The following is a 25,094-nucleotide window of genomic DNA, read 5'->3' as shown; positions in this document are numbered from 1 at the left end:
CCTCCCTCCGTCATGCCGGTGGCAAGTTGGACTCAGAAATCCGACTGTCTATCGAGCACTCCTTGCTCTGAACCGCCATGTCTGATATCGCGCTCCTGAGCTTGGGGACAGTCCTCATCGACCACTTCAAATATCACAACTCAGAAGGGGATTTCGAGCGAGAAGAGCGCCATGTTGGCGGGGGAGGGCTATTCGCGGTAGCTGGCGCGCGAATATGGTTGCCTGCTGCGCGTATCCGCATCCCTGTCAGTGGAAGAGAAAACCAAGAGCTGATGGTCGCGCTTGTCAAGCTCAGCACAAACGACGAAATGTGGATCTGGGATGACGAAGATACTCTCGAAGCTCTGATAGAATACAGAGGTGTCGAGCGCAGGCAAGTATCTTTCCCGTTTTTCTCTCTTATTTTCTCCAGTCTCCATATCATACTAACCTTATGGGCTACAGCTTTCGCTACGTCAACCCACGTCCACCGCGAATGCTCTCATCTGTGCCACAAAGTATCGCTCAGGACGCTCAGTGCTTGCACTTCTGCTGCAGTCCAGACGTTCTGGCCGAGAACATAAACCATGGAATTGTTATCCCTGGACAGCTCCTCGTCTACGAACCCATTCCGCCGTCGTGTATCGCAGCAAATCTCGATACTCTGCGCATCCTCCTGCCCGACATTGATATCTTCTCCCCCAATCACGAGGAAGCAGAGGCTTTCCTATCCGAATCTCTACCCCCAGGTAGCATCTCGGCGTCACTGGTAGAAGAGATGGCGATTAAATTTGCCTCTTACGGGGCTCGGACAGTCGTCATTCGCTCTGGCGCTCGAGGCTCGTACGTTCTCAATGCCGAACCGTCGTTGGGCGCGCAGGAAAGTCGCTGGGTTGACGCGTACTGGCGGCCAGAAGAAGCCACAGAGAAGGTGAAGAGCACAACTGGCGCGGGCAACAGTTTCCTTGGTGGCCTGTGTGCCGGTCTAGCGTTGGCGGGCCGTGACATCTTTAAAGGTCAGAACAATCGTCAATCGAGCCGCTGTGTATCTCATGAATCTGTCTTCGCAGCTGCTGCATACGGGAGCGTGTCAGCGTCTTATGTTGTTGAGCAGCAAGGCCTACCGGCGGCGAGTGTGGAAGGTGGCAAGGAGCTATGGAATGGGGACGCGCCTGCAGCTCGCCTTGCTCGCTTGCTACCATGATTTGCGCACTCAGGATCGGTCAGCGGGCCTTTGTGGGGCCAAAAGCGATTTGAAAGCATTATTTCGAGGTTATACGGTAAGTTCAGGGGTATATGCTGAATGATCCGGATACACGAGGCTAACATCGACTGCGTCAGGTTATGCTACACTAGATTCTTTCCTTCTCCGAGTCTGGGCCTATCACACAACCCCTTGCTAGAGGCCGCTGCCTAGTAGTGGTGATGCGTGCCGTGCGTCGTCGTGCCATGGCCGTACCCTCCCGTCGAATGCCCATACTCTCCTCCATGCGTCGTATGATGCCCATACCCGCCGACGGTCGACTGCTCGTACGTCCGCGGCGTCGAGCGAATCCCGAGCGTGCGCTTGATGCGGACCATGAGCGGGACGTGCGTGCTCTCGCCGCGCTTTCGCAGCTCGTGCTTGGCGTGGCGGCGCCCGGCGGACGTGGTGTTGGGGTTGGCGAGGGCGGCTTCTGCAAAAGGGAGGCGTGGTCAGAGGTGAGGACGACAGGAAAGCGGGTCACAACGTACTATAGCCCCCTGTGACATGAGCGGGGTCCTTGTGGTGGCGGACTGTCCGGCGATGGTGGTGGTGGGTGTACCCTCCACCCGAGCTGGGCGCGGTGGCATGGTGGCGGCGACCGAAGAGAGGCATGATGAAGTTGGGATATGAGGTGGTGATTGGTGATTGGTGGTGGGTAAAATGCGAACGATTATTTGTTCGTAGAGGCGCGAAGCAAGAGGGCTGTCAAGTGAAGAGATCCCACTTCTTCCTGCCTTTATACTTGCAAGTCCTGATCAACGACGTCAGGCACTGCGTGTCGCTCCGAGGGGGATTCTCGCAGCAGGGCTCCATCTTGCAGTGCTACGACTCCATGATTCCGTCAAGCCCAGGCATGCCTTGCAATGCAGAGGGCACGCTGCACTCGCTGGCTGTTGGCGTCATCATCGCGCAGTGCCAAGGTAAGTTCCCACGGTTCGACGAGATGAAAGACTACCTAAAGGGGATGGCTTTGTTCTCACTCGTACTGTAGATTCAGGCCTTCAGCAACTGAGAAACTGTTGGGAAGCATCCTGTACTTTTTTAGGGTCTCTTGGCTGGCCTAGTCGGTGCTTGAGAACATCGCCGGCCTGATTGCAGGACTAGCATCTTTAGGTCACCACGCTGCGAGTGAATGAGGGGAGACAATATGCAATGGTAGTGTATTGTATATGAAGCCATGCGAGGGAGGTAGCAACCAGAAGACGAACACTACGCCGTCGCAGCAGCCTCCGGGATGACCTGGTTCGGGCCCGCCTCGAGCGCCAGCGCCGTGAGCTTCTTGCGCTGCTTGATCTCCTTCTTCGCCTTGCTCAGCTTCTTGCGCATCATCTTGCGCACGCGCTCGCTGTTCTTCGTCCGCACGCGCTTCGCCGCCAGCATGTCCTTCGCCAGGTTCTCCTTGAACTTGAAGCGCGCGTCCTCGACGCACTTGCCCTTCGAGCGGCCCTGGCGGTCGGTGAGCTCCGCGCGGATGTACTCCTCGAGCAGGCGCTGCTTGTAGAGCTGGAAGGAGCGGAAGCGCTTCAGCTTCTGTGCACGGCCGTGCGGGTTGCAGAGCTCCTTGGCGAGGTAGCGCTCGACGGGGGGCGAGTCGCCGAAGGGCGCAGTGCCGAGGTGCGGGTTGAAGACATGGAGGAGGTACTCCATTTCGGAGGGCGGCGTCGGAAGGGGGTCCTCAAGTCGCGAGCTGAACGCGGGGAACTCGTATGTGACCTTGGACACGACGTCCGCAGGCGTGTCATGGGCACCGGCTAGGGCGACGCGTTAGTATAGTTCGAAGGGAAAGGATGTATGCACGTACGAGGGTTGGGCTTTTGCGGGATGGTTTTTGGCCAAGGGACCTCTATCCGCTGGCCGCGCAAGTGTGGTACGGTTGGCATAAGCTTCACAGCGAAGCGTTGCCATGACCAGCGGTGGTGGAATGGGTCCCACTTCGGCTGCGTTGTCCCTACACGCTGAGCGAAGACTCTGCAAGATGGTCAACCTTTCCGATCACAAAAGGGAAGTACACCACATACTGCAGGGGTCGCGGCTCGCCGCCCTCCTCCTTCGGCGGGAACTCGAATTCACCCATGAAGAGGCGACATCTCGAGTAGTGGTAGCTGATCTTGCCAGACCGAGGGTTGTTCTGTGATATCCCCTGTCAGCACTACACGCTGGCAAAGTAGTCCCTCCACGCACCGGCAGCTCCTTCAACCACACCCGATTCGACAGCTTGTTAATCTTCGCCACCTCCCTCAGCGCGCCGTACCGGTCGCCCACGACCTTGACCTGGTCCCCAGGGACGATGTTCCACCACTTGATGCGGTCCCGGAGGGGCGCCATCTTGAACTTGCTCCCGTCGCCCGTCTGCGGTGGGCGCTTCAGCCACGACCGCGGCGTCGGGAGCATGTGCCGGAAGTTCGTCGTCCATGGCGCGGTCGCCTCTACCGCGTTGTAGAGCACATCCTTCGTCGTGAAGGCCCGGACCCGCGGCATGGCGCGTCGAGACGAAAATGCAAGTCGCCGGAGCGGAATAAGGCGCGTTGTTTGGCTCAAACAAATTTGCACATAATTTGGCGGGCCGGGCAACCCGAGCTCAGAGCCCGCTTTCTGAACGCTTTCGTAGACGGTCGTTCTATATCATGATATAGTTCGTCATAGAAGTACACTGTCGACTCGGGATACCGGTACATTTAGATTACAGAACGCAAAAAGAGTCAAGGAGGGAATCATAGCAAAGAATAATGAGAAACAATAAATAGTAGTGTGGGTATACGGACGTCGTCGCTATGAACTGTCCATCCTGGTCCCAGAAGATCTACCGGAGGCACCTCCTCCCCAGGTCGACGCTGAGCCAGGCTCTTCTGTTTCTAGCGCCTGAGAAACTGCGTCAATTGCCTAGTCAACGAACAGTCGTGGCGAGCGAACGTACCTCCAATAACGCCGGAATCGCGTTGTCCACCTCCGACTGTGCTAACCCAGCACCAGCAGCGATGAGCCTCCTATACTCGTTCACTCGTCCCTCATTGCCCGCCTCCGTCTGCACCTTCACCAACTCGTCGAACATTGTCCTCCGCCGCTTCCTGAAGCCCGCCACCTCCTCCCTCAATGCGTCGCACGCCCTCGCCAACGCCTCTGGGTCCTCCGGAATATCAGCGTACAGCTGCTCGAGGTCACTGATATCCTCCTTCAGCGCCGCCGCCTTCCGCTTGCCCTTACCACTTGGATCCGGGGGCGGGGGCATGCTGAGCGACTGCGAGGGGTCGCCGTCAACGCCGAAGGTCTCAGTCGCAGGCGTCAACATCAGCAGTCCGCCCGCAGCGTCCCGGATCCGCTGCTCGCGCATCTCCTCGTCGTGGACCCACTTCTCGAAGCCGAGGCGGAAGCGCTTGCCCATCTTCTCGTTGAGCATCGACTGCAGCTGTTTCAGCTCCTGCTCCAACTGAGGAAGCTGGTCGGCCTGCGTGCGAAGCTGCCCAACGGTGCGCTGGCCGGCAAGGATCTCGGACTGGATTCTCCTCAAAAGCTCCTGAGCCTGCGTCATATCGCGCTCCTTGTCCCGCAATTCCTGGTCGAAGGAGGTCGCGAGACTGTCCAGCATACTGGCCATGTCGTTCACACAGCGAGTACTAGCGCGCTGGGCGGCCGCGGAGTAGTGCAGCGGAGGTTTGGTGTCGAGAGCCCAGGCAGCGAGGGGGTTGCGCGACGGACCCGGAGTAGGCGCACTGTAGTGATTCGGTGCCCCGCGGGAAGCGGCCTGTCGCGCGCCCGGCTCTGGTGACAGGCGGAAGCGCTCATCCTCAAGGATGAAATCCTCCGTGCTCTTTCCCTCGTGATTCATAATCTTCGGGTCCGCACCGTGGTCAATGAGGAGCTTGACGAGCCGCTTGCTTCGACACCGAGCTGCCATCGTCAACGCAGTCTCCCCATCCTCGTCTTGGAAGTTGAGTACATCCGCGAGCTCCTTCGGGTAGTCAGCGAGCCGGTTCAGCACTGTCTCCATGTAGTAACGCGCAGCGTGCGATTTGCCCTTCGACATGGCGACGTCTACGATATGGTGGAAGACAGTGCGGTTGTAGTTATCGATGTTGAGTGTAGACCGATGCAGCATCTCGTAGAGCTCCGGGAACTTGCGCACATCGTAATTGTTGGCGAACATGACGCTGCGCATAAGCGCGGTCTGCCCTGCCTTATTGACTTTGAACAAGTCCGCGCCAGCGGAGAGAAGTAGCTTTGCAATACGGATCCGACCCATCGCGCAGGCCCAGTGCAGTGCGGTATGTCCGTCATCATCTATGACCATGTTTGGATCGAAGTCGGGGGGTGGGTTGATGAGGACTTGGGGTATCTGATTGGTGTCTGAGATGAAGTATTCGAGGATCTGGTCGCAATATGAACGCGATTGCGGTCCGTCGTTCGGCATAGCCTCGTCGGTGTCGTATCGGTCTCGAGCGCGACGGACGACTCGTCTGCCATCGCCAGCGCTCTGGCTATAGTCTGAGTGATATGAGACAGGAGGGCTTTGTATGGGGGAAGGCGTTCGCGAGCTAGACGACGCCTCGGAGGGGGAGGGAGTCATCGAGCCTTCGTCGTCTGAGGCTGAGGCTGACATGGTTTCGACTTCGGATTCGACAGTCTCTTCCACAGCGCGTGTCGTGCGCGCAGTCACGACGGACGCAGTCGATGATTCGCGGCGAGCCACGCGGTTGTTGTTGTTGGCCAGGATGTGCTTCGGAGCAGGCGGTGGGCTCTTCGCAGCAGGCTGGAATTCGATGATGGGTCGTAGGAGATGCTCGCAGTTGTACTGACGCGCCAGGCTCAGCCCGCGCTCTATCGGGATCCACGTCCCTGCACAACGTCATAAGCTCTTTGCCGACGCGCTGTTCGGGACGGACGACGCCCACGCACCTTGGTACTTCCCGTACCCTCCCTGCACCTTCTCGTGCTCGCCCTTCTGCACCTCACGCTCAAGCACACGCGTGCGCTGCGGCTTGTCGAACCCTGCGACCTTGAGGATCTGCGTCGCGTTCAGCCACGAGTCGGAGCGGCGGCGCATCACGGCGACGCCCTTGCACATCCTGCGCACGCGGTCAGCTTCCCCACGCGTCTCAGCGCGTCGCAGACCCTCACATCTCGTATACGGGCACGCCGCTGTACGTCGCCTGCGCGATGGGCCGGAGGGTCAGCTTAACGAGCAAGGGGGTGGGAAGGGGCGCGCGAACCTTGAATATCTGCGTCTCCGGCATGCTGGGCGGATAATCGCGCGGAAATCGGCGCTGGACGCGGTGTACGTATGCGCGCTCGCTGTCGAAGGGTCGCGCTCGCTGTTGTCGGCGTTGACGGCAGGAATTCAGAGGGTGCGCGTTTTGTCACCGCGTCAATAGATCCAAACAACGCGGATATTATTTGGAGCGCGTACGTAATATCGCGGGGGGTACTGAGGCCCCCTCCCCTCGTTCCTGACAGTGGCGGACCGGGGCACGCGTCCGCTTGAACTTGAACAGTCACCAGCCATGTCCGAGCCCATTCAAACGCCTGAGGACCTCGTGGATGCGTAAGCCACCGCCAGCAATGAATGACATCCGCACTCAACGCGCACAGCTTCAAGAAGTCTGGGGAGTTTGACCGCATGCGTAGGGAACTGCTAGCAGAATTTCGAAAGAGTGTGAGCGTCTTGGCCCTCTTTACTTCGTATCCTGACTCCCCCTTCAGGATGGCATCTCAAATTTTCGCACTCGAGTTGAAGACATCGCACAAACGCACTTGAGGAGGCAGAAGGAACGCAGGAGACCGACAGATGGTGACACCGATGCCTTACAGCGCAATCTAATGGCCGAGATGGATAGGTCAGAGGTTTCCCTCTTCATCTCAGGCTTTCTCACATGTCGTTCAGGTTTCCCGTGGTTGACCGTGCCATAACGGAGATGCGTGTTTTCAGAGATGACTCCACCGTGAAGACGAATGTGAACAACTCCTTGATGCGCGTCCTGCTGAAGAGCAGAGGCGAGCCAATTCCCCCTGGTTAGTGAACAATAACCTTCGGAATAGCATCGCACGTTCACTCACAATAATTTACAGAACTCGAGGAGATGCACGACGACGGTGACCTCTCACCTCGAAAGGCGCGTTCACCTAGCCGCGACTTCCGAGGGGGAGAAACCCCTGACGTGCGACGCGATGAATCTGAAGTCCGCGAACATTCACGGGGTGAGGTAGCCACGGAGCCTCAAGAAAGCCGCGGACCTTCGCCTGTCGCGGACGCACCCGCAGCTGAGATTGCACCCCAAAGCCGACTAGAGAACCAGTCGCCTGTGGCCCAGGATCAAGGTCAAGCTGCATCTGCAGATCGGCCTGGTATTCCAGACGATCGTCAAGAAACCGCAATGGACGTCTCCATCGCCCCGCCCACCGAAGCACAGCCCGTCGATTCACCTGTCGATGCCTCTTCATCTTCGAACGGCGCTAACGCACCTCTGGTGAACGGTGATGCCTCCCATGCCTCTCCCGAACCCTCTCCGGCTCCTGTGGAACCTCCTACATGACTTTTCGATACCGCTTGCTTGCCCTATGCTGTCTTTGCTCTCGATGCTATTCCCTTTTCACGATTTCCTTCTACTCGACCTCAGTGGGTATCCCCATTTGGGCCAGTCTTTGTCTCAAGTCAAACCGTGAGAACACGAACGGAACTCAATGACGCCAACTGTGGCAACTCAGTCATTCCCATTGGTCGCTTCAGGCAACGCGTAGCTGCAGCGTGTTCGTCCAGCAGACCCTGAGCCTGCTGATACGGTTTAATATCCTTTGGACCTGACAAGTTGCCTTGGAGCCGGACTCTATTTTGGAGTCGATATCGAACAGTATGTTCTTCCTAGCCTTTCCGTGGAGCAACAGACGAAGTATACGTCGCGGCTGATGCTGAAGGGCACGTTGCGGCAGCAGACGGTACTTTGGAGTACAGTCCAGAGCGTACGATGGAGCAGAAAGGTGATTCGCGTGGGAGCACTACGCAGGTGGCTGACGTCGCCCTGTGGCGATATAAAGGGAGGAGAAGGGGAACGCGCGCTTCTCTCCCTCTATCGCTTCCATTGTCGCAGGATATATCTTCATCGTTGTCTTCGACATTGCAGGACCACTCATCATGCCCCTCTTCGGCGGTCGCACTCCTCGCGCCGCACCCACAGACGCTGGATATTATCACCATTACCATCGCCGCACAACGCATCAGCGCAAGCCCCCGCTCATGACGCGTCTGAAGCACGCCTTTGGGCTCGGGTCGAGCGGCTCCCGCGGGTATCGCACCCACGAGATCACACATCGCAGCGTTGGCACTGGGCATCACAATGGTGGCAGTGGGCATCGGTCCATCGGTAGCTCGGGTTACCCCACCGGTCACCATCATCGCTCGACGGGCGCGGGGCACCATCACTCGGGCGGCACGGGCTATCGCGACCATACCGGCTCGACTGCCTATCGCGCAGGCAGCGGTCCTGACCAGCGCGCCATCCATATCCGCGCCCCTACCCCCACTTACGATACCACACCCGCGTACGGCTACGGCCACGGAACGCAGTCCTCGCACGGCCATGGCCACTCGTCGTCCCATAAACACTCGCATTCGCCACATAATTACGGACATGCATCCTCCCGCTCCAGCCACGGCCACTCGTCGCACAAGCACCGCAGCCATTCACCCGCACCCGTGGTGTATGCTGGCTCCACTCACGGCTACGGTCATACCTATGGCCATTCGCCCGTATATGGGTATGCGGCTACAGGCTCGTCGACGCGGTCGCACGGAGGACACTACAATCACGGCTACGTGCCGTCGACGGCGTCCACTCATCGTACCCATCGTAGTCACCATCGGTACTGATCCACTGCTCATGACAGAGTGGTATTGCTGTGGCTAGCATAGTACTTTTAGCGGTATCCTTATGGGCAGTATTTTCGACGTACGACGACACCCCATGTTTCTCTGGTTTTGGTGGGTCACGCACGACCCTTGGTCTTCTTCTTCACGTTATACCCACATATTCCCTACAAAAAGTATGATACGGTATAGATATACTTCTCCCTCTCGCAACGCATCTGTTGATCCGAGGGGCGAGGCGGAACGCTACAGTATGAGCAGGATGCGTGGGTCCGGTCCGCTTGTGAATGTGGCCAAACAATGGCAAGCGGACAAATAAAGCCATTTCCTCCTTTGACCGCCATCAAGCTCGCGGATTTGTCGGTTGCCGATATCCGAATGCAACCCCTCTATCATCTTGCGGACCTCAGCGTCCACGAATAGTGTGCGAACGGCGTTCATTCATGCAGATCTTCGCTGCTGCTTGGCCTGGGGTATGCCCGCTGAGCAAGCAGCCTCCCCGGCGCCAGGTAACTCGGTAGCGCACCCCGTGTCCGCTCCAGTCAGCCGAAGACCCTCGAGAAGGCCGGTCCAGGGAAGCTTGTAATGTGCTCATAACGTCCTTCATCGTCATTTCTGAGAGACCGGGCGAGCAATCGGTATCACCACCCATCCCCGACCGTCTACATAAGACGGCGCGTACTTTTTCGACTGACCACATTTCTCCTTCGACCGCCAAGCCTATCGCGATGTCTCCCGTCCCCGACTTCCCGTCTACCTTCAAGGGCGACCTCGTCACGCCCGATAGTGCCGACTACGAGGCTGCGATCGCGCGCTGGGCTGTGAACTCGAAACGCCGCGCCAAGATCGTCGCGTTCGTCAAGGACGCGGAGGACATCTCCCTCGCGGTCAAGTACGCGCGCGCACACAACCTCGAGATCGCGATCAAGTGCGGCGGACACAATGTGCCCGGGTCCTCGTCGACAGAGGGCGGGCTGGTGATCGATCTGAACCGGTATATGGACTACGCGAAGGTCGATCCGGAGAAGAAGGTCGGGTATGTTGGTGGGGGTGCGCTGTGGAGGACGGTGGACAAGGAGGCAATTGAGCATGACCTTGCGACTGTCGGAGGAACCGTAAACCATGTATGTGTGTGCCTCTGTGAACTTGGACGTACGAGACTGACCAGACATCTAGACTGGTGTATCTGGCCTTACCCTCGGCGGCGGCTATGGATTCTTGTCTTCTTCTTACGGCCTTGCTCTCGACAACGTTCTCGAGGTGCGCTTTCGCAGTCCATCTTTCGCAAATCCATCTCAATCCTTCACCAGGTCACCATCATCACAGCCGACGGCTCTATTCTCAAAGCCAGCGACAAGGAGAACCCCGACCTCTTCTGGGGCATCCGCGGCGGCGGCTCCAATTTCGGCGTCGTGTCGGAGTTCGTCTTCCAGCTCTACGACCAACGACGAACAATCTTTGCCGGCCCCGTCGTCTTCCCGCCGCCAACCTTCAAGGACCTCGTAGCCATCACAGATGAGTGGTGGAAGAACGCGGACGAGAAGGAGGCGATGCTGCAGATTGCTGCCGTCGGTCCAAATGGCAAGCCGGGAGTGATGGTGCTTTTCTTCTACAACGGCTCGGAGGCTGAGGGCCGCGCGCACTACAAGAAGTTCTTTAATCTTGGGCCCGTGGCGGATATGGCGAAGGAGATTCCGTATGAAGAGCTCAACGCGCTGCAGGTGGGTGTCGTTCTTGTTCGATATGGCCCCGCGCTCATCTTTCTCCAGAATGCCTTCTCGGAGCACGGCCAGGGCGTCTACCAGAAGGGCGTCGCACACAAGAAGCCAGACCTCGACTCCTTGCAATACGCTTACGACCGCGTTGTCGAGCTCGCCGAAAAGGAGGGCCCGACCCCAGTCATTCTCTTCGAGTACTTCCCGCTCAAGAAGATTGTCGCCAAGGGCGGCGACACCAGCGCTTTCCGCCGCGACCCCTACCCCTCCATCCTCGTCAACGCCTTCTGGAAAGAGGATACGCCTGAGAACGTCAAGCGCGGGAGGGACATCGTGTACGACATCATCGCGAAGATCAAGACGTTCAACCCGGACATGTCGGCGGAGCAGCAGCAGGGGTATGGCAACTACGACGATGAGTCGCTATCGAAAGTCGGGACGGACAAGGCGAAGCTAGTGTTTGGGAAGCACTATCCCCGTCTGCAGGAGTTGAAGAAGAAATACGACCCAGACCAGGTGTTCCACAAGTGGTTCCCCATTACTCCTGCGCCTTGAGTGCATTCCGTATGTCTATATCCGATGTCACAGTGTATAGATACTTTCTGTTCGTGTTAGAGCAAAGGGGAACAATGAATAGTGATGTTTGTACATGTCACGGTCTGCCTCCTGCTTTGTGCATCCGTCATCTATGCTCGGGATGCTACGAGTCTACGCAGCAACTCTCAAGCGTAGTTCCGAATACCTTATCTCTATCCATCGCTACCTGGGCCCTCATCTTCCCAGTGCCCAGCGCGCCGTACCATTGAGCGCAAACGAGGATAGTCACCGGGTATCTGCTGATAACCCCAGCGGTAACTAGACCGCTTCCCCGGACCCATTCGTTATGGCATACATATGCTAGCGATACCCAGCGCTCCCCCTCTACCTCCCCTCTCCCCTTCATCCCATCCACAATGGCCACCATCCGCCACGAGTTCTACGACCCCAACTGCGCGGACGAGCAGGAGGTCAAGCTCCCCTCCGCTCCCCGCGTCACCCTCAGCGCGAATGCGAGCATCCAGCCTCCCCTTACGCGCCGCGGCACTGGCCCGGGGATGATAATGTTCCTCCCCTCGCCCGACAAGTACCAGGCGAAGGGGGGCAGCTCCGCGGAAGGCATCAGCGTGCAGAAATCCCTCGACCCCGAGCCCGTGCAGAAGTGGGCGGAGGAAGGGTTCGCGGTCGTCGGCGTGGTCGAGCCTGCTGCGCCGAACGCGGAGTGGGACGTACCGAAGGCGCTGGCGGAGGGGCTGAAGGCACTGCGTGCGCTTCCTGAGTTGGACACGCAGGACAAGTTCGCGATGTTGGGTACGTGCATCGCACCGATCGTAGCTTCCGATGGGTACTGATCACTAGTTGCTTTGCAGTGTACGATGCGAGCATTCTTGCAACGGTGCAAGAAGCGGCCGCCCAATACCCCGAGCTCGTCTGCGTCGTCACATTTGCGTCCGAAATCCAGGACAAGTCCGCATCAAAGCCCACCCTCTACCACCTCTCCGCCGCCGAAGCACCGACGGACACAGGCTCGGTACAAGCGCACGCATACCCCGACGCCAAGTCCCCCTTCTTCGTATTCCCTTCTTCGCCAGACTACGACCCCGGTAGCGCAACGGCGGCACATTGCAAGTCGCTCGTCTTCCTGCGCAAGCACGTCGGGGGTCCGAACTTCGACATCGAGGCGGTCTGGGACGAGCACACATTCTTCGAGTTCGAGCTGCGTAGCGTGGCGCGGACGATGGGGACGATGGTGCAGGAGCCATATGTCAACCATGTCACTACTGTAAGCGTCCACCGTTCGTGCGAGCTCTCGACGCTCAATCATGCTGGCATAGATGACAGGCGGCGTCGGACGAAAAGAGCTTACCGCGTTCTACCGGGACCACTTCATCTTCAGCAATCCGCCAGATACGGTCATGAAGAACGTCTCACGCACCGTCGGTGTCGACCGCGTCGTCGGTATGCTCCCTTCACTGGCAGGATCTGGACGCCTCGACTCACTGCCTCACAGACGAATTCATCTTCTGCATCACGCATACCACACAAGTGGACTGGCTCCTGCCAGGCGTACCACCAACGGGGAAGAAGATGGAGATCCCGATGATGGGCGTCATCAACGTCCGCGGCGACCGCTTATATCACGGTACGTTCCCTTCCCCAGACGCCCCTGTGCCTTCAAACAAGCTTGGGATACACGGTGATGCTCACCTGATCTCACCTTCCAGAACATATCTGGTGGGACCAGGGCACCGCGCTCAAGCAAGCCGGCTTGCTCCCCGACATCCTCGAGGTGCCCACAGCGAACGGCCCGCGCAAGCTCAAGCTACCAGTCGCCGACGAGGCCTGCGCACGCCTACTAGTCAACGAGTCCGACGGCGTGTGCAATGAGATGCTGGACTGGGGGTATCAGGATTAGACAAGGAAACTTCGCAATTTGGATGGAGGGTAACAGACGGAAAACTTGCGAAGTCAGTGTGGAATTTATGTGTACGATATACAATGTGTGGGACGTCGTGAGGAAAGGGAGACCATGATGATTATAGCCGGGCGTCCGCCGGCATCTTCTTGATCGCTTGCCGTACGCCCAAGTCGCCCAAGACGTCCTCGGCACCTGCCAGTACTGGAACAAAATGTCAGCAACCGCGCTCTGCAAGGATTTCGTTGTACCTACTCGCGTCGAAGCCGGATGTCCGATGGTACTGTGAAAATATGATCAGCTTTCTGGTACTTTGCACGTTCAACAGGATCCTAAACTCACGTTCTCGACGAGCTTGCCCATACCAGTGACGGTGAGCCCGCGGCCGCCGAATATTTGCGTGGCATCTGCCACCCTGTGAATAGAGTTCTTCGTTCAAAGTCAATGACGCCTCACCTTCCGCGGTCTCCCTCCCTGACTTCGAGATGAACTGCTTCATGAGCGCAATCGGGCCCGCGAGATTGCTCGACATCTGCGCGTAAGTCATCTGGGAGGGGCATTGTCAGCCTTTAAGTTTGTCTTTCTGGTAGCTCCTTGGGCTCGAATTGTTGCAACCATCCTCCTTCCCAAGACTCACATTATTCATCTGATCCGTCACCGCCTCCATCCAGCTCTGCCCCGCCTCCACCCGCGCAATCATATTCGCCAGCTTCGCCCGTATAACCGGCTGCGCGGTGAGCGGCTTGCCGAACACGACGCGCTGCGTCGCCCACTTGAGGCACTCCTCGACGATGGTGCGCTGTGCACCGAGCGCGGTGCCGGAGACCATCCAGCGCTCGTGGTTGAAGTTGCTGAGAGGGGGGTTAGGTCAGTGTTGGGAGGGGACGAGAAGGAGGAAACAGTGGAGGGGGAAGGGTGGAGATGGGCAACGTACGTGAGGATGACGTTCATGCCCTTGCCTACTGGGCCGAGCGTGTTACCGATGGGAACACGGACCTACGAAGGGATGAGCAGGAGGACAGGAAGACGCGTGCAACCAACTTGCCTTGTCGAAGGTCACATATGCCGTCCCTGCCGTCGACGAGTAGGCTGTCTTAATGGGCTTGGTGGACACACCCTCTCCTCGCGGAATCAAGATGACCGTGAAGCCCGTCTGCGAAGACCATAAGCGGCACGTAGACTGCACTGATGCATATATTCACCTCCGTCTTGCACCCGGTCGTGAAGTAATCCGCGAACGTCCCGTTCGTAATCCACCTATCGGGTCGCAGGTGAGCAAATCTACCTGATGGATCAACATTCGTGGCACGCACTTCTTCGTCCCGGTGATAACCCAGTGGTCACCGTCCCGGACAGCAAACGTCTGCAAGCCGTTCGTGTCGCTTCCAGCAAATGCCTCCGTGATTGCGAGGGCGATGTACTTCTTTCCTGACAGGATCTGTCGAATAAACTTCAATGACGCTTTCCTTATCATGTGTGAGGGGACTGACCTCTGGTACGACGCGCTCCTGCAGTTCAGGGGTGCCGTAGTTGAGTACGGGTGGTAAGGCAATGACCAGGCCGTTCAGCAGGCCGTCGACGAAGCCGCGGCAGCTAAAGCGAGCCATTTCGGTGTTGATGATGAACTAAGGACCAGTCAGCCGCTACTTCAAGCGATGTATCCACAAAGGCATTCTCACCTCATGAAAGTAGTCAAACTCCTCCGGCTTGACCACACCTCCAAGTAGCGTCTTCCCCTTCAGATGCTTCCCAGGCCCCAGCCGCATAGCCCAGAAGTTCAGGTCCGCCATCTTGTCCACCAACTCCTGCGAGACTTTCTTCCCATTCTCCTCCACCTTGATCGCCTCTGGTCGCACGGTCTCCTCGAAGAACTTGCGCACGGCCGTCTGGAACGCGCGATGGTTGTCCGTGTAGTACGGGCTCTTGAAGCCCGCGGAGAGCCAGGTGGGTTCGGCATAGGGGACCTTGGAGAGTTGGCCGGGGACAGGGGCCTTGATGCGCTCCTTCTCGCCGGTGATGGTGCCGATTTGCAGGCGGGCGTACTGGGGGCGGAGGAGGACTTCGTGACGGTGCAAGCCGAAGAAGGCGTTGGTGGCGTCCTGTCCTGCGATGGCGTCCGCGTATAGAACGTTGGCACCGCCAGGGTGCAGGTCGGCAAAGCGGGAGAGGTCAAAGACTTTGGCGTCTATGACGACCCACTACGAAGGGGGAGTGAGAGGGGCTTCGCTGAGGCGTCCATGATGGTACTCACCAGGTCTCCCTCCTTGTTGTGCTACGGCGGTTGTCAGTGAAATGTTGACCAGAGTGGACTGTCTGCGCACCTTGGCAACCTCGTCCCGCGTGAACTGCTTGGAGGCCATGGTGGTCAGAGTTAGACTATGTGCACCGGGCACTCATAAACCCCGCAAGCCCACGAAGCTGGGGAACGCCTCCCATGAAAATCACATGCAAGCATCAGCTGCCCCGAGCCGACATGAGCGACAGCTGCGGGGTTCGCCAATGGCATCCCGGCGAATGCAAACGGTGAACGTCCTGCCCTTACTCTCTCTCTCTTACTCTCTCTTACTCTGCTCATGGAGGTCCGGGAAGAGCAGAGTCTGCCCAGATCGTTTACAGGAACAATCCCCTCGTTCCTCACCGCGATAAGATAATGGGCGTTTATCGCTTCACGTGGCGATCGCGCCGCGCTTGCCGCACTTGGCACCATCGGGGCTGGGAACCTGCTCACGACCACCATGAGTCCCCCGTCGCCGGACGCGTTATACCATCCTATACCTCAGGCGCCTGTTGCGGCGAACCCTGTACCGCCCTCGGATCCGCGGCTTGACAGCGCGGATGCTGACGAAACAGACGACATCCTGCCAGGAGAGGACCATGAACGACGACCTGTGGTGGTTGACACGAAGCTATGGTGGATCAACTGCTTACTAGGATGTGCGGTACTGCTACCTTGGAATGGTGAGTGAGTGTGCCTCTGTAAGGGATGAGCTGACCCACCCCGCTTAGCCATCATCACCGCGACACCGTATTTCTTGTCGCGGTTAGAGGGATCACCTCTGCAGAAGACGTTTAGTTCTTACCTGTCCACATCCTTCACCGCGTCCAACTTCTTTTTCCTCGCATGTGCGACCGCAAGGTCAAAGAGGGTGCGTTTCCTCCCATGTCACCGACCGTCTGTTCATCGCCCAACCCTCAGACATCGCCCTCGCGGCAGATCTTCGTCACCCTCATCGGCCTCGCAATCATGTCGGCCCTACTGAGCATCAGCACCTTCATCCGCATCTCCCCCGGCCTCTTCTTTGCCTGCGTCCTCATCAACGCAATCATCCAAGCCGGCCTCGGCTCCTTCATGCAGACCTCCGCCATCGCAGTCGCCTCCCTCTTCGGTCCCCCGGCCGTACAGGCGATGATGGCAGGCCAGGCAGCCGTCGCGGTCGCCATCAGTTTGGTCCAAGTCGTCAGCGCCACCCTTTCTGTGTGGGCACATAGGGACTCCGTGACGACGTATGAAAGCGATGGCTCGGCGGAAGCGCGCTCTGCTTTTGTCTTTTTCACATTGTCTTCCTTGTACTTGCTGCTGGTAGCTGGTGCTCACGCCTGGATGGTTGCGCAGCCGGTGTATCGCTCTGTGACCGCCGCACTGGAGCCGGCTCGCAAGTCTGACGGCGGCGCCGACGAGAGGCGTGCCCTCGTGTCCAGCGGGCCTTCAGGCCAATCCGCCACCGCACAAATCTGGCGCGTCGCGAAGCGCAATGCGCTATACGAGATAGCCGTCTCATATGTCTTCGCTGTGACTCTGGTAAGCAATTCCCTCGCCTATTTTTTATCCCTCTTGCCCTCTGCTAACCCTCCTTTAGTCTGTCTTCCCGCCCATCACCATCTCCGTACAGCCCGTCAACCCGTCCTTCCACCCTCTCCTCTTCAGCGCCGTGCACTTCCTCGTCTTCGGCCTCGGTGACCTTGCCGGCCGCTACCTCCTCTCCTTCCCCCGCCTCATCATCTGGGACGCGCGCCGCCTGCTCACGCTCTCCCTCGCGCGCACACTCTTCATCCCCCTCTTCTTGCTCTGCAACATTCAAACCCCCTCTTCCATCTTGCTGCCCTCTGCGCCCTTGATCAACTCGGACTTCCTCTTCATGCTGCTGTTGTTCTTGTTTGCGCTGTCGAACGGCTTCGTGTCGAGCGGGTGCATGATGGCGGCGCCGTCGCTGGAGCATAATCCACGGTTGAGGGGGCGGAAGGAGGATGTGGATGTGGCGGCGACGGTGGCGAGCTTCTGTCTGGTGGGTGGGTTGGCGATGGGGAGCATTGCGAGCTTTGTGGTGAGGGGGGCGATCTGTCAGTGCAATCCGTTTAGGGAGTGAGGAAGGGATGTGGGTGCGGGGTGGTAAAGTGCTACGGTAATCTACGTGTACAAGTAATGGACCATGCTCAGTACGGCGACCACGACGGGGCACGGGGTGAGCCAGGTGGATTGCCAAGTCCATGGATGGGGTGTCAGTGGTTGCGCGCAAACAACCACCCACAGCCTTCGGCTTCGGCCGAGGCGCGGCTCAAACGCGCAAATACTCGTCAACAAACACCGACCTTTGCTGATCCGTTCCTCCATCATCATTGCTATTGTCTCCTCCGTTCGGCGCCCATCTTTCGTCAATGTTTCGAGGGAGGGGAGGCCCAAGAAAAGATTCGTTGCGAGAAGCGGAAGTTTGGGAGGGAGATCTTGGGCAAAGGGCTGCCCATCTTTGATGCTCAACGCGCACGCTCAGGCTCAACCTCGGGAAGGTTTGACTGGCACTCATGCGTCCTTCCTGCGACGCGCGTTTGGTATCGCCTCCTCAAGGAAAAAGTCCGAGATGCGCAGCCCGAGGACGCCGCGACGCGTCGCTTGTCGTTACTGACACCGCCAGTGACGATCTTCCTCTATGATTTGCGTGATGAAGGACAGCTGCTGATGGTCCTGTGGTAGCGGGGTCTCGGACTTGGAATAGATAGGTCAGCCACTCAGCTTCGCTTCGAGATGCTAACTCGACTACACCAGGCTATTGTTGTATCACCTTGTAGACAAGCATCTCTACCAAAATCCCACTTCGATACGTTGAGGTTGTTCGTACCTCTTCGTAGTCTATACGGACTCAGTACGAGCTCGCAACGGCGAGGCCCCAACACGGCTGCGCGCAGCTGAAGATCGATACTTCCCAACCCTCCCATCACCCCGTACCTTTTCTTACTTCTTTTCCATCGTTTCGCGGCCCCAGCCTCACGCTGTGCTATTGTACCTATCTATGGAGCCCTCCGCGCTAATTACTGATGACGACACCACTCTGCATCGAGCGTTCGGACGAAGACCCTTGTTGCCACTCGCTTCGCAGCCTCGATTTCTGCGACGGGAAGGACAGACGAAATTTCCTCGCCTCTATTTTTCACCCTTCCAAACAGCCGCGACGAACGGGGTCTTCCATTTACAACTTCATCTGTCCGAAGGGTGCGTTTGGTCTCTTCAAGCTCGTGTAGAGTCCGTGGGCTCATCACCATCTAGGTACTCGCCCGTCGCTAGGCTACCTCGCTCAAGGGCCAGCTCGACTGATGCTCTAGCGGGCGTCTATCCACCGAGCCTCGTCAATGAATACTCTATGAGACACCGAGTATGCCTTTGAACGCGGTCGTTCAACTTGAACATCGAGATCAGCAAGACCATGTGCCGAACTTCGCGCCATCAATGTCCACTGCCACCGTCGCCGCGGCGCGTCCGACCTTTCGTCCTCCAAACATCCCTGGTCGGACGGCACTGCCCGAGCCCTGTACATGGCCCGCGAGCGCTTACCACGACGCTGCTGCGCAGCGCACAATCCGTTCACCAAGCGTCTCAGCGCCCAAACGACGCGTGCCATCTCCTGTCACGACGCAACCCGCACCATGCTGAATCGCTCCACACCGCAACTGCCTTCTATGACCGTGGGCACCCTCCTTCTCGAGTACAAAAGGCCCGCGGGGCGTCCTACTCAACCATCAGTGAACGTTTCCTCCCTTTCCTCTTCAGTCCTTTCCCTTTGTGCCCCGTTCGTCTGCGCCTTCGTCCTTCGTCATGGCCCGTTTTTCGTTTGTGTTTGCCTCTCTGGCCCTTGCTCTTCTCGCCAGCGCGACCCCCATGCCCGAGCGCCGCCTTGTCGGCATCCCGCATGAGGCCCGCAAGCTTGCCCTCGACGAGTTCACGAAGCGCGTCATTGCGTTCGACGCTGCCGGCAACAACCTTGGCTTCATCGAGCACGGCACCATCCAGCCGACCAAGCGCGATGGCTCCTGCAGCTCGCTCAGTGCTGACGATGCGCAGAAGCGTAAGTACTTCATACACGCGCCGAAAGTGCCAACTGAGCTGACATTCCCTCAGTTCCCGGCTGGGACTCCTTGAACCAGAAGGCCAAGGACAACTGGGGTGATGGTTCCCGCAAGATTGTTACGAACGACGAGGACGTGAGTTCGATTGGCCTACTCAAGCGGGGGCTTCATCTAATGTCTTTTCAGTACCCTACGCAGCCTGCCCAGGTCTGCGCCAAGGACGCCGGCGACATCGCCATCGACGGCGACCCTTCGTGCACGAAGCAGACGCAGACGCTCGACACCACTGTGACGGGCACCAACGGCACCGCAACCGTCAGCCAGACGACCGGCACCTCGTTCTCGTCGCAGCAGACCACCAGCCAGGAGTCGTCGATCTCCCTCGGCGAGACCGTCGAGGTCAAGGTCGGCATCCCGGAGGTCGCGGACGTCACCTCGTCCACCTCGCTCTCGACGACCTTCACCAACACGCTGTCCAAGTCGTAAGTGTCATTGAGTATATGGATGAGAAGTGGTTGCTGACGGGTCCTCAGGACGACCACCGAGTCGAACCAGCAGACCACGCAGACCGTCGCCATCGCTGTCAAGGACGGTGCGACCTGCAAGGTTACCTTCGAGGAGACCAGCTGCACGACCAAGGGCTCCGGCCAGGTTCCCTTCACCGCCACCGGCTGGGTCTGGTTCGAGTACGACGACAAGACTGAGGGCCACTACAAGTGTAAGTCCGCTATTCTTCTGCTTCACCAGCCCCAACTAACATCTCCCCAGGGGCCCTCAACATGGACGATAACCTCTCCGAGGAAGACCGCTCGTCGTACATGAAGTTCGACGCCGTCGTCAGCACCGACACCAAGGGCAACTACCAGGCCGCGTGCTAAGCGTCTCGCTTCACATTCCAAGCGTCTCGCCTAGCCTCGTCCCCCCGTACGAAGCAACGAATCGACGACCACATCAGGAAACGGACTCAATGTCGCAACGCTCACTGTACCACGCACACTATTTACTATTTACACCTAACTTATGAGCGGGCTACCCTGTAGTTTCTGCCATCATTCATTCACTTTATCTATATGCAGTACACCGCCGTGTGTACTGCAGATTCATTGCTCAAAAAGGCCATGTTGTGCGAGAGGAAAAGCATCGCAAGATACATGATTGCATGTGCTCGCCGTTCCTAATCATCCTCTATCTTAGGGTCAAGGGGCGCAATGGGAGGTTGGGGACGTCCTGCGTATGGTCGGCCCTTCCCAGAATACTACAGAAAGTGATGAGTGGGAAACCGGACAATGTGTGCAATACTCACACGTAGCTCCGTCTGGCAATGCCTGGTGAGTACACTCCTTAACGAGAAATTGAAGTCACAACATACCTCCTTAGCATTCCCATCGGGGTATCGACTTACAACGTGAACCTCTACGCCAGCTTCATACCAGTGGTGCATATAATGCCTCTTGGCCGCGATCAGGAAGGGTATCTTGAGCTTAGGCCACGCTGCATTCTTGAAGTCCCTATGGAACCCTACGCTTGCGCTCTCCCGAAGCTGCTCCAGCGTGATGACACGCCGGCATTGTGGTACGGGGCAGTGCCAGCGGTTGCCCGTCGGGATGTCGGGCTGGGCCAGCGTCTTCGGGTGGATGCGAGAACAGAGGTCGTCGTCGGGAAGGTAGTTGTCATTGCAATCGCTGTCGTCGTCATCCTCGCTGGATTGCTCCTCGTAATTTGAATCATAATGGAAGGGCGCGCCTTCTAGTCTGCGATTGGGAGGATTGCGCTTCGCAGTCTCCCTCGGCTGATATGCTGTAAGCGTCGCACCCACGAGAAATGCTATCATGCGTACCTTCGGCTTGGGGCCCAGTGCTACTCGCAACTTCTCTTGCCAGTGGGCCTCATCCGCACCGTACTTCGCCAGATAACGTACGTCGTCCTCAATAGGGCCCTCGCTCTCATCTTCTCTCTGAAGGAATGGGCCCCAGCCCAGACCTTCCGGCGTCCTCCGCTTCGCACGAACCTTGCGGCAGAACTTCAGCCACTTTGGGATGTCAAGGAACTTGCCCTTGGAGGCCTGTGCTGATACGAGCGCCTGCGCGAGAAGCCAGTCCGCCTGCAGGCCAAGCATGACCTTGATCTCTACGTCGGGTATGTATCGATGACGACCCGGCTTGGGTGCGTTCGCCGGCGCGTCCTCATTGAGCGAGGCACGAAAGAGGTACGACTCCGGATCCGGGTCGTCGAGCATCTCCTTGTACTTGCGTATGAAGTACTTGATGTCGCGATCCTCGACGGGGGTCTCGGGGTCAGTCTCCTTGAGGTGAATGAGGAGAGCGAGAGCGCGGTATCGCTCGAAGAAGTTGCGGCTGAGGGCGTAGGTTTGGATATGCAAATTTTCGACGATGAAGGTACGGTGGACTCTGGCAGCTTGATGAGTTGACGACAGGCGAGCTTGTACTGCAGTACCTGCTGTTCTTACTCCACCACTGTATTTTCAGTTCATCGTCTGCATGCTTGTCACCTGCACACGGTTGAGTACTTGTATCCATAAAGCAAACATTGGCTTTCACCATTCATGAAGGCGGCCGGAACCTCGCTCATGGTGAAGCGAACGCGCAATTTGACCTTCTGCTTGCCGTGATAGATTGACTCCAGCTCAAGTCTTGGATGACGTCCCGTGCAATCCTCCTGAAGCCTCTTCTTGCCAGCTTGAGTGAGCCAAGAGAGATCTTCGACCTCGAGGATGGCACTGGCAGTGATGGGGATCTTGGCATCCCAGCCGTCCGGCGGCCTGGGGATGAACTCAGTCTCGTCGAGTCTGTGAAGGAAAAAGTTCAATAAGTAAGGTATATACGCACACGAATGATGTCTCTACTCGAACGATTTTGACACGCAAACGACCCCCACGCCCACCACGCCCAAAGCGCACGTTTCCACCCACCAACAGCCAAAAGAAGACAAAACACTCACCCAGTAACCCTGCCATCGCGCTTCATCTTGAAATGAGTGATGGACGTCAATTGCGGGATAGCGCCCCCGTCTAGCACATCGTCAAGGTTGTACGGCCCGAACGGCTTTTCGAGGGCGGCGTGCAGAACCATGAGGTGCTTCTACAGTAGTAGGCGCCTGTGGTACTTCTACGGTGATAGATCTTGATCTTTTGTTCACTCCAACAGACCTAAAGCTCTTATACAGCAGCAGAATTAGAGACCCTTGACAAGAACCTCAAGTAGGAAGCAGGCCTGCCTGAGCACGAGGATGGAAGCGCTAACGAAGTTCAGTGCCCACGCCAACTCCTAGGGGCATTATTTCCCACGCTCCTACAGCGCTAATTCGACTTCAAGCTCCTCCGAAATATGGCGCACGTCGCGCGGGTCGTATAATACTATACAACTGTGAGCGATTCACAGTAATGGGTATAATACAACTGCAAATTACAGTAATAAATAAAGCATAGCGATAATAAATATGCGAGGCACAGCGAGAACAGTGTGTAGATGATGAGGAGAGTTCCGAGGGTTGGGTGGGGGTGGATTACGGAGGGGTATAAGTAAGGAGTGCGAGCGGTTGCTCATTGGTACTAGTACAGTGTGTAAAGGGAGCGAAGGAGTCCATTGGCACATCGAGCGGGGATCCTCTACGAAAGAGCGCATCAGTGCAGGCTGACCTTCCAAAGGCCACCCGTGTCGCGAATGCAGTATAGCCTAGCCTCCTTCCAGTCGAAGGGGACGGGGTTGGCCTGAGGTGGGTGTTAGCTGGTTATCCTCATTGAAGTGCGCAAAGGATGATGCAGCAGAACAAAACGCACCTTGAAATAGAGCTTGCACGACTCGCCGAGGGACCTGGCGAGCGAGCGCAAGTTCAAATTACCCATCGAATTCGAGCGGAACTCGACGCGGTAGTTGGCAGAAGGGTATCCAGGCCACTGCAGTACCATTTAGTCTCTCGCCACCTCGACAGCCAGTATGATCCAAAGGACGCAAACTCACCTCAATCTTCATATCCCTCAACGAGTTCGAATGGACCCGATACGTATACTTCCCCGACACCCGAAAATCGTCGCGCAGGATATCGCGCAGGCGGATCCCGCTCTCCTCCGCGTGCTTCACGCGGAACTTGATCGTGTTGCTGAACATGCCGGGCGCGATGTACGTGGCCTCGGGGTACGCGAAGGTCACGGCGCTCGCTGAGCGGCGGTGCCCGCGGGCGGCTGGGTGCGCGGAGGACGAGCGGCCACGAAGCGCGGAGGAGGAGCGAGCGTGGTGTGCGGAGGACGATCGACCTCGGTGAGCGGAGGGCGACCGGCCACGGTGGGCGGAGGACGAGCGACCACGGTGCATGGAGGATGGACGGCCTTGATGGGCAGACGACGACCGACGCCCGCGATGGTACGCGGGCGAGGCGGCCTGGTATCCAGGAGAAGGACCTTGGAACACGGACGACGAACGACGACCGCGACGGTAGTCGGCGCCCTCATACCCGCTATCACGCGCGATAGCGAAGTCATCTACGGCTGCGCGAGAAGACGTGTGAGCACAACGTGCAGAAGAACGAGGTGTGGCTGAACGAGGGTGGGAGTCGTGTGGTGGGAAGAGGGTATGGTAGAAAGAGGGTATGGTAGAAAGAGGGTATGGAGAAACTCACACATGCGACGGGAATGCCTCGAGGTAGTTGGGTAGACGCCGGGCGTGGATGGGTAGCCACCAGGGGTGGTCGGATAGCCGCTGGGAGTAGACGGGTAGACGCCAGGGGTGGTCGGGTAGGCGCTGGGAGTGACTGGGTGGGCGCCAGGCGTGGGCGGGAAGGGCGTGGGTGGATAGGCGCCATCGAAGGGCGAGAAGACTGGGCCCATGGGAACGGCGGGCGTGCCCATGGGCAAACTCGCAGGCGAGAAACCCCCGCCAGCAGGGGTCGTGAAGGAGTGCGAGCGCCTGCGTGCTGAACCGGCAGGGATCACAGGCAGCTCTGAGTACGCGGGCGAGAAGCCACCCCGCAGGTCGCTAGCCTGGGAGTACGGGCTGTAATCTGGGAACGTGGTCAATACATGGCTGAACTCGTGAGGGGGCGGTCCGGGCGAGTGGCGGGTCCTGCGATGGACGGTCCACCCTCGTGAGTAGCGGGGACGGTCCGCGCTAGTGGCGGGGGCAGGCGTGACAGCGCCGGCACTCACCGAACGATTTGTTGGACACCATGCCTGGGGAGGCGCGCGGGTGGCCGAACTGGAAGCTGTCCAGCTGTCGGTGGTCGGGATAGTACGGCGTGCCGACGTGGTGGCGGGGGGTACCATGTACAGGCATGTGCGGTGTACCGTGAACGGGCAGGTAAGGGGTACCTTGAACAGGCAGGCGAGGGGTACCGTGGACAGGCATGTGCGGAGTACCAAGCACAGGCTGAGGCGTGCCCGCTGCGTAGCTAGGACTAGCGAAGCCAGTGTTATCGCCCGTCCACGAGCGACGCGCGTGTGCCTTCATCGGACTCCTCGGGAAATTCATAGTGGCAAGTGAAGTGTGAAGAAGTCGGAGTAAAGTG

General features: G+C 58.1%; 13 protein-coding genes across 13 annotated transcripts; 8 read left to right on the top strand and 5 right to left on the bottom strand.

The window, feature by feature from the left end:
* Nucleotides 1-77: 77 nt before the first annotated feature.
* SCHCODRAFT_02700828 (Ribokinase-like protein) lies at nt 78-1,183 on the top strand (the record flags this gene model as incomplete). Its single annotated transcript, XM_003038234.2, has 3 exons — nt 78-388; nt 445-995; nt 1,050-1,183. The coding sequence occupies 3 exons, from the start codon at nt 78-80 to the stop codon at nt 1,181-1,183; spliced, it is 996 nt and encodes a 331-aa protein (XP_003038280.1).
* A 26-nt stretch (nt 1,184-1,209) lies between these two features.
* SCHCODRAFT_02624349 (uncharacterized protein) lies at nt 1,210-1,929 on the bottom strand. Its single transcript, XM_003036870.2, has 2 exons — nt 1,714-1,929; nt 1,210-1,655 (listed from the first exon to the last, which is right to left on the bottom strand). The coding sequence occupies exons 1-2, from the start codon at nt 1,835-1,837 to the stop codon at nt 1,393-1,395; spliced, it is 387 nt and encodes a 128-aa protein (XP_003036916.1). The 5' UTR covers nt 1,838-1,929; the 3' UTR covers nt 1,210-1,392.
* Nucleotides 1,662-2,376, top strand: SCHCODRAFT_02274122 (uncharacterized protein). The gene is made up of 2 exons (XM_050342246.1): nt 1,662-2,145; nt 2,217-2,376. The coding sequence occupies exons 1-2, from the start codon at nt 1,836-1,838 to the stop codon at nt 2,315-2,317; spliced, it is 411 nt and encodes a 136-aa protein (XP_050200759.1). The 5' UTR covers nt 1,662-1,835; the 3' UTR covers nt 2,318-2,376.
* A 58-nt stretch (nt 2,377-2,434) lies between these two features.
* SCHCODRAFT_02497815 (uncharacterized protein) lies at nt 2,435-6,453 on the bottom strand (the record flags this gene model as incomplete). Its single annotated transcript, XM_003036869.1, has 7 exons — nt 2,435-2,976; nt 3,027-3,193; nt 3,244-3,353; nt 3,407-3,817; nt 4,140-6,055; nt 6,116-6,285; nt 6,338-6,453. The coding sequence occupies 7 exons, from the start codon at nt 6,451-6,453 to the stop codon at nt 2,435-2,437; spliced, it is 3,432 nt and encodes a 1,143-aa protein (XP_003036915.1).
* Nucleotides 6,454-6,720: 267 nt separating this feature from the next.
* On the top strand, nt 6,721-7,233 carry SCHCODRAFT_02500155 (uncharacterized protein; the record flags this gene model as incomplete). The annotated part of the gene is made up of 4 exons (XM_003038233.1): nt 6,721-6,761; nt 6,809-6,872; nt 6,920-7,053; nt 7,101-7,233. The coding sequence occupies 4 exons, from the start codon at nt 6,721-6,723 to the stop codon at nt 7,231-7,233; spliced, it is 372 nt and encodes a 123-aa protein (XP_003038279.1).
* Nucleotides 7,234-8,047: 814 nt separating this feature from the next.
* On the top strand, nt 8,048-9,222 carry SCHCODRAFT_02274038 (uncharacterized protein). The gene has a single exon (XM_003038232.3). It carries the CDS (start codon nt 8,346-8,348, stop codon nt 9,078-9,080), a length of 735 nt encoding a protein of 244 aa, XP_003038278.1. The 5' UTR covers nt 8,048-8,345; the 3' UTR covers nt 9,081-9,222.
* Nucleotides 9,223-9,408: 186 nt separating this feature from the next.
* On the top strand, nt 9,409-11,446 carry SCHCODRAFT_02540746 (FAD-binding domain-containing protein). The gene is made up of 4 exons (XM_003038231.2): nt 9,409-10,201; nt 10,254-10,337; nt 10,388-10,798; nt 10,847-11,446. The coding sequence occupies exons 1-4, from the start codon at nt 9,806-9,808 to the stop codon at nt 11,345-11,347; spliced, it is 1,392 nt and encodes a 463-aa protein (XP_003038277.1). The 5' UTR covers nt 9,409-9,805; the 3' UTR covers nt 11,348-11,446.
* Nucleotides 11,447-11,745: 299 nt separating this feature from the next.
* Nucleotides 11,746-13,244, top strand: SCHCODRAFT_02577240 (uncharacterized protein; the record flags this gene model as incomplete). Its single annotated transcript, XM_003038230.2, has 5 exons — nt 11,746-12,143; nt 12,188-12,617; nt 12,664-12,787; nt 12,840-12,971; nt 13,054-13,244. 5 exons carry the CDS (start codon nt 11,746-11,748, stop codon nt 13,242-13,244), a joined length of 1,275 nt encoding a protein of 424 aa, XP_003038276.1.
* A 121-nt stretch (nt 13,245-13,365) lies between these two features.
* On the bottom strand, nt 13,366-15,604 carry SCHCODRAFT_01166490 (acyl-CoA dehydrogenase NM domain-like protein; the record flags this gene model as incomplete). Its single annotated transcript, XM_003036868.1, has 13 exons — nt 13,366-13,448; nt 13,500-13,527; nt 13,587-13,651; nt 13,701-13,791; nt 13,882-14,095; nt 14,179-14,240; nt 14,290-14,397; nt 14,447-14,501; nt 14,558-14,682; nt 14,735-14,869; nt 14,924-15,442; nt 15,496-15,516; nt 15,566-15,604. 13 exons carry the CDS (start codon nt 15,602-15,604, stop codon nt 13,366-13,368), a joined length of 1,545 nt encoding a protein of 514 aa, XP_003036914.1.
* A 375-nt stretch (nt 15,605-15,979) lies between these two features.
* SCHCODRAFT_01077503 (uncharacterized protein) lies at nt 15,980-17,608 on the top strand (the record flags this gene model as incomplete). Its single annotated transcript, XM_003038229.2, has 4 exons — nt 15,980-16,202; nt 16,251-16,390; nt 16,459-17,043; nt 17,102-17,608. The coding sequence occupies 4 exons, from the start codon at nt 15,980-15,982 to the stop codon at nt 17,606-17,608; spliced, it is 1,455 nt and encodes a 484-aa protein (XP_003038275.1).
* Nucleotides 17,609-19,326: 1,718 nt separating this feature from the next.
* On the top strand, nt 19,327-20,455 carry SCHCODRAFT_02499453 (uncharacterized protein; the record flags this gene model as incomplete). The annotated part of the gene is made up of 5 exons (XM_003038228.1): nt 19,327-19,576; nt 19,630-19,712; nt 19,764-20,059; nt 20,111-20,295; nt 20,346-20,455. 5 exons carry the CDS (start codon nt 19,327-19,329, stop codon nt 20,453-20,455), a joined length of 924 nt encoding a protein of 307 aa, XP_003038274.1.
* Nucleotides 20,456-21,323: 868 nt separating this feature from the next.
* SCHCODRAFT_02599451 (uncharacterized protein) lies at nt 21,324-22,666 on the bottom strand (the record flags this gene model as incomplete). The annotated part of the gene is made up of 6 exons (XM_003036867.2): nt 21,324-21,366; nt 21,415-21,434; nt 21,496-21,931; nt 22,032-22,086; nt 22,136-22,383; nt 22,536-22,666. 6 exons carry the CDS (start codon nt 22,664-22,666, stop codon nt 21,324-21,326), a joined length of 933 nt encoding a protein of 310 aa, XP_003036913.1.
* Nucleotides 22,667-23,217: 551 nt separating this feature from the next.
* On the bottom strand, nt 23,218-25,057 carry SCHCODRAFT_02501466 (uncharacterized protein; the record flags this gene model as incomplete). The annotated part of the gene is made up of 5 exons (XM_003036866.2): nt 23,218-23,304; nt 23,374-23,490; nt 23,555-24,072; nt 24,210-24,590; nt 24,736-25,057. 5 exons carry the CDS (start codon nt 25,055-25,057, stop codon nt 23,218-23,220), a joined length of 1,425 nt encoding a protein of 474 aa, XP_003036912.2.
* Between the last annotated feature and the right edge of the window lie 37 nt (nt 25,058-25,094).

Source organism: Schizophyllum commune, assembly GCF_000143185.2.
Source record: "Schizophyllum commune H4-8 unplaced genomic scaffold SCHCOscaffold_5, whole genome shotgun sequence".
NCBI lineage: Eukaryota > Fungi > Basidiomycota > Agaricomycetes > Agaricales > Schizophyllaceae > Schizophyllum > Schizophyllum commune.
This window is presented reverse-complemented; position numbering and strand designations above follow the sequence as displayed.

Bases quoted from the DNA above. Each gene is read 5' to 3' on its own strand.
- SCHCODRAFT_02274122 (XM_050342246.1), top strand. From the start codon at position 1,836: ATGATGAAGTTGGGATATGAGGTGGTGATTGGTGATTGGTGGTGGGTA. The intron at 2,146-2,216 runs GTAAGTTCCCAC...CTCGTACTGTAG, and splicing joins CATCATCGCGCAGTGCCAAG to ATTCAGGCCTTCAGCAACTG.
- SCHCODRAFT_02624349 (XM_003036870.2), bottom strand. From the start codon at position 1,837: ATGCCTCTCTTCGGTCGCCGCCACCATGCCACCGCGCCCAGCTCGGGT. The intron at 1,656-1,713 runs GTACGTTGTGAC...TCCCTTTTGCAG, and splicing joins TCATGTCACAGGGGGCTATA to AAGCCGCCCTCGCCAACCCC.
- SCHCODRAFT_02274038 (XM_003038232.3), top strand. From the start codon at position 8,346: ATGCCCCTCTTCGGCGGTCGCACTCCTCGCGCCGCACCCACAGACGCT.
- SCHCODRAFT_02540746 (XM_003038231.2), top strand. From the start codon at position 9,806: ATGTCTCCCGTCCCCGACTTCCCGTCTACCTTCAAGGGCGACCTCGTC. The intron at 10,202-10,253 runs GTATGTGTGTGC...CCAGACATCTAG, and splicing joins TCGGAGGAACCGTAAACCAT to ACTGGTGTATCTGGCCTTAC. The intron at 10,338-10,387 runs GTGCGCTTTCGC...ATCCTTCACCAG, and splicing joins CTCTCGACAACGTTCTCGAG to GTCACCATCATCACAGCCGA.